Below are 10701 nucleotides of genomic sequence, written 5' to 3'. Positions count from 1 at the left end.
CTCTATTTTTTCTCTATGAATGATTTATGGGGGTTTTTCTTTGTCTGCTTGAGGTGGTCGTCTAAGTCGTCTAAGTATCTTCTTAGATCTTTCAGTGTGGTTAACAAAGTAATGATGATTCCTGCCAATTTTAATGTAATGACAGCTACAAACCCTGAAAGAGGGTCCCTCGTGTGCAATTCTTCCCAAGAATTCTTCCCATCTTACATCATTCAAAGAGATTGGGGGAGGTTTTCCTTGTCCGCTTGAGAGAGTTGTTTTTTTTTTTCTGACAGAGTACTGATAAGTCTTGGCAGTTTTAAATTTAAGACACCTGTAAATCTTGGAAGAGGGTCTCTCTTGGTTATCCTCCAGTTTTTCTGTATGAATGATTTATGAGTGTTTTTCCTTGTCTGCTCAAGGTCCGCTTGAGAGAGTTGTCTTAAAAGTTTTTGTGATTGTTGTTAACAGAGTACTGATAATTCCTGCCAATTTTGATGTTAAAACACCTGCATTGGAAGAGGGTCCCTTTTTTGTGATTCTATGAATGGAATCCTCCAGTTTCTTTTCTCTGATTGATTTCTAGGATTTTTTCCTTGTCTGCTTGAGGTGGTTGATTAAATACCTTGTAGTAGCATCTGTAATATTGTTAACAGAGTGATGATAAATCTGTAAGATTCAGAAGACTTAAGAGTGACACTTCCCAATTAATCTTCCAATTTTCCGTCATCCAGAGAGTCTTGGAAAGTTATTCGTCGCCTGCTTGATGTGGTTGTCTAAAACTTTTTTGCAATGTTGCAATAGTGTTAACTGAATAATGATAATTCTTACCCATTTGATTTTAAAACACCCGCCAGCCATTGAAGAGGCCTCTTGTGTGACTGTTTCGATCCCCTTCCGAGGCTTGCAGGTGTCTTAAGATTAAGAATGTCAAAAAATTGCATTATTCTGTAAATTTTTTTTTTTTTTTAAATAAAATAAAAATGATCACAACCCCTTCGAGCGTGCACAGAAAACCTCCCAAAAATAATTCAGAGGAAAAATGAGGACTGGAGAATTCCTTGAGCAGAATCACATATGAGGGACCCTCTTCCAAATCTGATGATTTTTGGAAGGTTTTTCTTGCCCACTTGACAGGGTTGTCTAAATTTATTTTTAGATTTTATCATATTGTTAACAGAGTAATGAGTATTGTTAACAGTTACTTTTCGCCTCTACAATCTTGAAAGAGGTTTTTGTTATATTGTTAATAGAATATTGATCATTTTTTATATCGATACTATTAAGATAAAATGATTTTGTTACGTCTAACCTTAAAAATCATCTTTTCACATTAAGTTTCACGTAATTATTAACTGTTTGACTATTCTTGTGGCTCTTTGTCATTTTTTTCCTGTTGCAGGTTTACTATAATCTCAATGTGTCCTGTTTTTAGGCTATAGTTGTCAAATTCCAGGACTTTTTTTTATCATTTAGACTGTTGCTAAACTTTCCAAATAACATGGCATCATTTTAACCCAATGCCATGAGCATGTGAGCTCCTAGCTGTGTTCTTTGTGTTCTTATCCCTCTCTGTCCCTTTCCCTCTTTTGCCATTATTTTTTGTCAGTTTGGTTGATGGTATCTGTCTGTTTTTCATCCATTAGTCTCTCATACAGGTATTCATTCTCAAGGAGACAGTTTTTTTCTCAGTTTGTTTTTATCTGTCATTTAATTGTGTTGTTCTGAAATGCAGAATGCTCTCTTTAACATCTCTCATCTCCTCTGCTTCTGTGTGAATGGTATTGAGTTTTGCCTTGTGTGTGTATGTGTAGTCTTTCTTCTTTCCAGGTACAGAGGAGGTTTGTGGTCAAGATCCTATCAGCACTTGGAGCATCTGGAAGTTGCTCTGCATCTGATCCAGTTTTTATCTCAAACAGTTTTGTTGTTTTCCTGACACTCTCTAATTTATTCTACTTGATAATAATCTCATTATTATTATTATTATTATTATTACTATTTCTCTATTCTACTAGTGAACATTTTGGTTGTACACATGGCACATATTGCATGTCTGTCCATCCCGGAAGAGGGATTTCTCCACCTCCTGAGGTTTCTCCCATTTTTCCCCATTAAAGGGTTTTTTTTATGTGGAGTTCCTTATTTGAACCATGTTTCTGAAGATGAGAGTGTCATTTTTTAATTTAAAAAATATAGATCCCTCTCATAAAAACTTGTGATGTTGTGCTATATAAATAAAATTGATTTTTACTCGACTTTTTGAGTGATGTTTACTTGCCATGTGTGCTTTGGTTTCCTCTGAGTTTCCTCCCTAAAAACTTGAAGATATGACAACTGCCAATATTTGTGCATATGGCTGTCAATGTGTTTGCTTTCCTATTTGTGTTAGTGTTGTGATTACATTGTCTAATTACAGTAAGTGTAATCTTAATTTTCAACAAAATATGGAAAAATGAATGTCATAGTATTACAGTAACAGCCGTTGGAAGAATACAAAATCAGGGTGACAAATTCTGCACAGCAACATAATTTTATTACATTTCAGTGCAAAGCTACAAGCTCCAGCATAATGCCAGTGTTAATATTTAGACTGAAAATCTACATTATATATTTTGCAGTCACTTCTTAATCTCCCATACTATTTATTGGAAGTAGAATTCAACAGAGCATCACAGTGCAGTACTTTAGTTTTCCTCCTAGGAAGGTTTTTGTTAACATTTCTACATCACGACAATATATTAATATAATAATATTCAAATATATTATAATAATATTCAAAAATTTAAACAAAAAATAGCATTACTCAAATAGCACTTACATTTTTTTTTTAATGAGAAATGATAAGTAATTATATAAGTCCCTGAGAAAGCATTTCAGTGTGTACATACTTTGCTAAAAACTTACACCAATCTAAATGAAAATAAGAAGGCAACTGTGAACTTAATAAGTTCAAACATTCTCCAAAAATAAAGTGTAATATTAATCCATCCCACATCTTCAAACACCCTGGTACTCATGTCTGCAGTGTCCAACATAGAGAGGCTCTGCCTGGATGCCACGCCTTGAAGAGAGACAAAAGCAGAAGCATCAGTATGTAATAAAGTTGAAATGATGAGAAACTGTAAAACCCAGTGTGTTGGTGAGGTATGCCAGCACTAAGCTCTTTAAAGGTCTTGGATAGAAAAAGTGAAGTACCTCAGCAGCTTGCAACGAAAGTCCTGCAAACGAGGAAATGCTTCGTCCACACTGGCAGTCTGCTTCTCATCACTCCAGAGTCTCTCTGCAGCAGCACTTGCCTTTGGCCTACGATTTTAGACACAACCAGTGATTATTTAGGATGATTTCATGCAATTGTTGAACCACTTACTATGTTATTTTTACTGCTTTTTTTTATTTAAGGGTTCTTTTAAATCTCATACCAAAGACGTGGAGTGAGATTGGTGGCATCAACATATTCACCCCACATGCAGACCTCACCTCCAATCACCAGCTTCTTCTGTTCCTCAGTACCTGTGAGGAGATAATGAAAAGCTTCAATGGGTTTAAGTGATAATAGGCATGGCAATAAGTTTACAAGCATACGTTTTCTGTCATTCTTCATTCAAATGTATTACTCTTCATATGAATGTATGTACGTCATGTATGTAAGTCAAATCTCTGCAGGTCAATGTTTAAAATGGACCTCTGTACATGCCAATTCCCACTGGCAGCTCCGATCACCAGAGAAGTACCATCACCAGCAATAATTAAGCCAGGTTATAATACTAATATGTTGTATTACTTGGTGTTGCACACAACAGAAAAAGTTCTGTGGCTGTAGTAGTTGCACCAGCCTGGCTATAGGAAATATGGTTGATGTACCAAGGGGCAACTAGCAGGACCCTCATGTCAGCTTTGGTGAACCTGCGGAGCTTCACCTTATAACTAGCTGGGACGCCCTTCCAGATGTGCAGCACTGTGTCCTTAGGAATCTGAGCGGGGTGACAACCAACATGCTATCTTGCTCTTCTGTGCTACTTTGTTACTAGTGTACTGTCCACTATCTCTTTGTGTTAATTAATTGTTTTACATTGGTGTTTTATATTAGGAAATACACGTTTTAAAAGTCCTTTAAGCTTCTTTTTAAACAAGCACAACCTTTTGCCAAGACATGGTTAACAGTATTTGCAAACCTTCTATGGGGAAAAGAGACTGAACTCCAGGTGGATTCTTGAAATTGGTTATGGACTGCAAGAAAACTAAACTAAAAGCCTGGTCAGAATATCCTTTCTTCACAATATCAATATCTTGGAGCATATTGTGCACAGTAAACAATGGTACTCCAAGGAGAAAACAATATTTACTGAAATGCATACCATACTGTGAAAACATCTTTTCCTCTGACGCAAATGCTTTAACAGCTTTTAAATTTCCTTACTGCCCAGAGATCAAATTAATGTGAAAATATGTAACTGACAATTTTACTCTTTATATGCTATACCAATTTTATCCTTCTCAGTATAGATTGAAGGTTTCCAAAACTTTTTTCTCATTGACATCACCAACAAGTGTGTGATACTATCTACGAAGCGGACAGTCTTCTAACCTGAAGGATCATCTGCCCTATCTTAAAGACAGCAGGGTAGTCCCATTAATAACTTGATAGCTCCTGCCCCTAAATGGAGAGATGATTGTGCCTAAACATATCTTCAACCAACACCTGAATAATAAAGAAATGCATGCTCTTAATGTGATTTTTGAAAAGTACTTGACAAATATGAATATCAAAATGTATTATATGTTCACCAAAAATGTATGTGTGTGTGGATACAGCTCTCCTGAGCACCCTGCCTCGGAAGTAAGCATGAAAGATCCATTTAGTTTGCTGCTACCTAGAGATTTTTCTGATTTATCTGAGGGGGGCAGCATGGAAATCTGTAAAAGATTACTTGCGGGTTTTAGGCCAGAAGTATGTAGTCATGGACAGGCAGTAAAACTGGTCTGCAAAAGTTCATTTTTGTTGAGTTCTCTACAGTAGTATGTACAGTATATACCATTTCAAGCATTTGCTCTAAATAAATAAATTTTTGGATTATATTGCATACTTTTCTATCAGTTGATAGTCAATACATAACTCAATCTAAAGTTCAATCTAAAAAGCACATTCATTCTGAAAATGTCTAATTTTCAGGGAATGTAATTTAGTATGAAATGTTGTGAAATATCAGAAAGACACACATATTGCTCAATAGGTAGAAGCTCAGCATGTAGAATTTGTATTTGTCCTCTAAATCTGTAAAGGCAGCCAGGATGAAAGAGGCAGACAGGCTTATCTTTGTGTGTTTAAGAGTTTGTCATCACACAGCATTGGGGGCACAAACACTCGCTGAGCTCATACCAAAAAAAAAATCACACTTCCCTGTAGCTGTGTCCCACTTCCATACTATAGGCTTATTCTAAGTTGAGTACTGTTACATACTTATCAGTGTGCATACATGAAAACGTCCTGATTTTTGAGTGTGCTGTTAATGTACAGTACTGTCCCATAATGCAGTACCCAGGGGAAATGGACGAGCTGCACACAGCTGTACTGCATACAGCACATTTTGTATACAATTATGGAACTGGGACACAGAATGTGCCTCTGTAACAATGATGTATGAACAAAAGTCTTCACTGCCACCTAGTGGTATAGATACATACACAACATTCTGTCCTGCATTATCAGTCAAAAGGTTTTGGTCATGCATAATACATATTTTAAAGGAATCTAACTTTAACCTGTAAATTATTATAAGAAACAAATAGCACGCCAGTTAGAACTTCAACTGGCCACAGCACACAGGTTCTGTTCTGACCCTTGAAGGCGAGGGGCCACACAGTGTAGAAGCGGGCCCAGTTGTGTGTGGGTCCTGGCTGGTCCAGATACCATGGAGAGGCCAGAATCACCCTGAGCCCTGCTTTAGTCACCCTGTGCACTTCACACAGGTAACAGCCCTCTCTCCATACTTCCACCACTGACAGAGAACTGCGCTGCAACACAATGCTGTAGACTATGAGACATACGTACATGAACTATGAAGACAAAGACAGCAATATCATCCATATCCAGTTTTTAAAAAATATCGTAATTCCTCAAGACTGATAGTCATTCAACACCAGAAATTTTGGTCAAACTTATAAAGATATTTAACATATTAGATAGAGTATATGGATGACAATCTTACAGATGAAGCTTTCAGTGATCAACCTGCTGCATGAAAATTTCAGAAATAAAGATGTTTAAATATATTTATATATTTGAGTTAAATAGTATGTGCTCCTCTCCCTCAATGAATGCAGACATCTAAACACAATGTAAAATAGATGCAGTACCATTTTCTGAACCAAGCATTGCAGTATAATAATCACACTTCACTGGTGGAAACAAACACAGGGTGGTGCTGCAATAAAATGGGCATTTTTGGAAAATTCAAATATTGGTATTTGTGAATATGTAAATTACCTATTACCCAGAAAAAGCACTGACACACAAAAAATCTAGTTTTGTTTTACACTGCAGAGGGGTTATCTGTTGGGGCTTACTTACTTGTTCATGGTACTCAAAAACATCCTGCCATACAATGGATATCTTGTTGAGAGCTGAAGTAATATTCACAATGCTGGAAATAAAGACATGAACAACATGTCTAATATTAATGTGCTGGTTGGTGCATTCCCTGAGCCTTCTACATTTTGTGTTTCCTACTACAGTATCACCTACTTCTCCATGTAGAATGCTTCCAGTTTGGTGAAGTCTTCTCCAAATCCCATCTTCTCCATGAATGCTCGGACATAAGGGTTGGATCTCCTGTGGGAAACAAGCAGTATTGGGAAGTTTTTAACTATATGTAATTCTGTTAATAATAAAACTACATTTTGAATACGCTTCATGGTACTTCAACTAAATTACAGTGGCTTTTTGTCATTTACAGACATACAGCTACAGCAACAACCTGGGGCTAGACATTTTCTTTTTTAATTTGGTTCTTTTCAAACATGTATCTGTTTCTGACAGATGAAAGGCAATGCACAGATACCGAAGAACGCACAAAAGCTTAGTATTTGGGTGTACAACACACTGCAGTTTGGCACTGTGTCAAAACAGCAGGAAAAGACTTGGCATAAAAAAAATGAAGTCAACATTCCTTGCAGTGTTTTCCTGCCAAATTTCACTAACAATGTAAATGACACCAGGAAATCCAGCTTTTAATTATTGACAGTCAGTGGGCATTTAAACGATCTGTCACATTGCAGCTTACCAGCAGGAGACGTCAACCTCATCCCCTCCTAAGTGGATATAGGAATCAGGAAACACTGATGACACTTCTTTAAATAGTCTCTCCATGAACTGGTAGGTGGAGGGTAACGCTGGATTAACAGGACCAAAAGTACCCGAAGGGGTGCCCCACTTGTAGCAGGGAGTCAACAGGTTAGACTGTCCTGAGGAATAAATGGTAATAAATCAGGTTTAGTTCCAGATTTTGTTTAAATACATGTCTTGCATTGACTGTTGAGTGCAGACAATTGTTGCCACTGATGTAGTCATGATGTGTTTTGATAAGAGGTGCGTCAAGCTCAAGATTCAGTACACATCCTGTTGCCATTTACAGTCTTGACTGGCAGATTTGAAAGAAAGGATTCCTGTTGAACAAAATCTGGCATAATGCCCAGTACTTTGTATGTAGAGGATCAAGGAGCTAAAATAATCTTAATAAAATAGCAGTTTTTGAGTGAAGGTGGCTTATTTGGTCTTTGAATTTTACCTTTTCCCCAAGACTTGGTGTGGCCGGGTGAATCAAACTCAGGAAGGACCCTTATTCCCCGCAGCCTGGCATATGAGATCACCCTTCTCACATCTGACTGCGTGTAGATGTGAGTCATCGGATGGAAAGCCCCCTGAACAAGAGCCAGACGCTTTGTTCAGGGAGGAAGCAACTTTTCAAAATTTTCTTACCTCATAAGTCCACATGAAGTAGGCCTTGTTAAAAATCTAAGCTATTATAAAATAATCATCTCATAAAATGCAGCAAAAAGTTTTTGCGAGGCACATTATAATTAATGTGCAGAATCATGGAACACATGACATATGTTAGCTTATTCTCTCTTATTAATTAACAGCTCTTGTCATCCACATGACATACCTTACTGCTGAGGTCTGGAAAGGTACGGCTCTGGTAAGGGAAGGAGGGGTCATCAACGATGTGCCAGTGAAACACATTGAACTTACTGTAGGCCATTGCATCCTAACAAGAAACATATCGTGTTATTAAAGGTGTTGTCAGATGTGATCAATGGCTGGAATTTAACTTATGTCATCTTAATTAGTACCAGAGTTTTTAGGATGGCCTGCACTGGTAGATAATGACGTGAAGTGTCCAACAAAATCCCCCTGAACTGAAATCTGGGGAAGTCTTCAATCTCAGTCTTGTTAACAAAATACTAGAAAAAGAAAAAAAAACCAGTCAAATATTGACATTCTCCATTTCAAATATTGATCAATGCTCTGTAACAAGATAAGATTGCGCAAGCAAAAAGTAATGTCTTTAAAGACCTTATACAGTAAGTTTGAGCAGTTGGGAAATTCTGACTTACTGAGCCAAAATCATCTTGGTATACCAGCTGACTGAAGGTTTCCAGACCTGCACTTAATCAGAAGATAAATATAATATAATCAGCAATCATTTTAATCTACAGACATTGCAGTAGGCCAGTTATTAAATACTTGATGGCATGAGAAATCCAGTGCAACAGGCTTTGATAGAATCCACAATGAAAGCGCTTCCTTTGCTTACTGTAGCTGTATCAACAATTTGATTTATCTTTTTTGCAATTTTGTTCAAACATGTTCTTCAAAAATATATTTGCTGTAATCACCTCTTACAGCACCCCACACAGTTTCTGCATGCAGGGATGCTCGTCTTGCAGAGACACTCAGATTGTCTGGAACAAAAATAGGAGCAAGTCAGATAATGAATCAGATCCCACATCTTGGGACAGTAATGCCACCATGCCTGCGCTGCTCTGGCTCAGATAAATGAGTTGGTACTTACATCTCTCAGAAGAGTCTTCATTTGGGTAGCTGTTACAATCATCACGGTCCACACTGATCCTCAAAGTAAATGGTTTATCCTCATTGAATCGAGGGACAACACTTGCTGTTGGTCATAAAAGTTGGTCATAAAAGTGTTACAGTTTGTAGTTTCTGGTTCAAAGTTGTGTAGTAGTACAGCTTGTGTACTCCTTTGTGTGTGCTTTAACAATGTTAGGATTAAGCTGGCATTTTTTAAAGCTATTTTGAAAACACAAATATGAATCTGCTCTACTCTAGTCCATTGTCATTGTGGGTTTTGGGGTAGGTAGACCTACACTGGCTGACTGGTGAACTGCTGTCTCTACAAAGCCCATTGATCAACTTTAAAAGCCAACATGACAAACAGAGCATTCAAACAAAACTGCAGTAAGCACTTTGCTCTACATTTTTGTACATTCATAATGGAGTCCTAAACTTGTGTCACCAGATCATCTACTCTGGCATTCAGTATCACAGTAAATTACATCTATCACAGAAACACTGTGCCTTTGTGATTATTATTATTACTACTAGTACTGTTACTTCTAGTACTAATATTACTTATTATTCTTATTCTTATTATTATTATTATCATTATTATGTTAGTATTGTGGAGCTTTCAACTCGATCGAGGAGTTAAATCTTACTTCCGTTACCATACTCCTAAATCCACCTCACTTTATGACCTACCAGAAATGTAGTCTGGAAAAATAAGAGAAACATATCTCTTGAAAGCAGCATCCAGAACAGAACAGCCCTGCTGTGCAGCTGATTGACCTCCGTAACCAAAGTGGAAAGCCTGTGGGTTCAGAGAGTATCGCTCCGCTGATGAGGTGAAAGACTGCGGTAATGGCCACACTCCCTCCACTGTGTGTAATTTTAGGCCAAGCTGGTGGACAATTAATAGCAGCAAATTGAAATTTGGACGAGTGTATCGTCCAGAGCTAGCCATGTCTATGACTTCCATATCAGCCATTGACTGGCACTGCGATGTCAAACTGCCAGTCAGATGCTTAAAAGCATGCAGTCACATGACTGGAGCCACAAGGTGTGGGTGTTTCACTTTAATCAACAGTTAAAATAAATGCTTCATACAGCTGGTAGTGCTGTATATCCATATTTAGGAGAAGTCATCTTAGTATTGTTTCAGATCTAGCAACTATTTATTAAACATAATTCAGTTTGCGGTTGCGTAACATTCAGCTAACGCTGCAGCATAAATTACTGCTATACTGTAGGTAAATTAGTAGCTAATACTAAACTGTGGGGGGACAAATAGGTTACCATGACTACGAGAAGGCTTTGGAGCAGATACTAACAACATTTTACACAGTCAAAACATCTGTGAAACAAGACAATGTCAAAATTGTGTAACTCGCCAATTCAATGTCATTTCTTGATTTTTTTTTTTTTTTTTTTTTTTTTTTTTTGAACCGTTGGCCTTGCCTACATTTTATGAGGGGGACGTGTTTTAGCTGATAACTTTAGCTTGTTTAAGTGAGGTGCATAATAATTATTTTTGTGTATTTTTATAATTGTTTTGAAATACATTCGCGTAAAAGCAAAAGTTTGTCATATAAATAAGTTCCAATTTTTTTTTTTTTTTTACATTTTCTTGTTCAGTCCATCTG

At 37.2% G+C, this 10701-nt stretch overlaps 1 protein-coding gene across 3 annotated transcripts; it reads right to left on the bottom strand.

Moving 5' to 3' along the window:
* Window positions 1-2529: 2529 nt before the first annotated feature.
* On the bottom strand, window positions 2530-10611 carry hexa (hexosaminidase A (alpha polypeptide)). Of its 3 annotated transcripts, none has more exons than XM_042410971.1 (14): window positions 9761-10611; window positions 9051-9155; window positions 8875-8940; window positions 8593-8639; window positions 8329-8439; window positions 8142-8243; window positions 7764-7896; window positions 7260-7440; window positions 6722-6808; window positions 6548-6620; window positions 5817-5991; window positions 3399-3489; window positions 3175-3282; window positions 2530-3040 (listed from the first exon to the last, which is right to left on the bottom strand). In XM_042410971.1, exons 1-14 carry the CDS (start codon window positions 10044-10046, stop codon window positions 2977-2979), a joined length of 1629 nt encoding a protein of 542 aa, XP_042266905.1. In that variant the 5' UTR covers window positions 10047-10611; the 3' UTR covers window positions 2530-2976. The 3 variants fall into 3 exon arrangements, with proteins under 3 accessions (XP_042266905.1, XP_042266907.1, XP_042266906.1); XM_042410972.1 differs by having other exon boundaries at window positions 2951-3040; window positions 3457-3489; XM_042410973.1 differs by lacking the exons at window positions 9051-9155; window positions 9761-10611 and having other exon boundaries at window positions 8593-8644; window positions 8875-8934.
* Window positions 10612-10701: the final 90 nt, after the last annotated feature.

This window comes from Thunnus maccoyii, chromosome 5, assembly GCF_910596095.1.
Source record: "Thunnus maccoyii chromosome 5, fThuMac1.1, whole genome shotgun sequence".
NCBI lineage: Eukaryota > Metazoa > Chordata > Actinopteri > Scombriformes > Scombridae > Thunnus > Thunnus maccoyii.
This window is presented reverse-complemented; position numbering and strand designations above follow the sequence as displayed.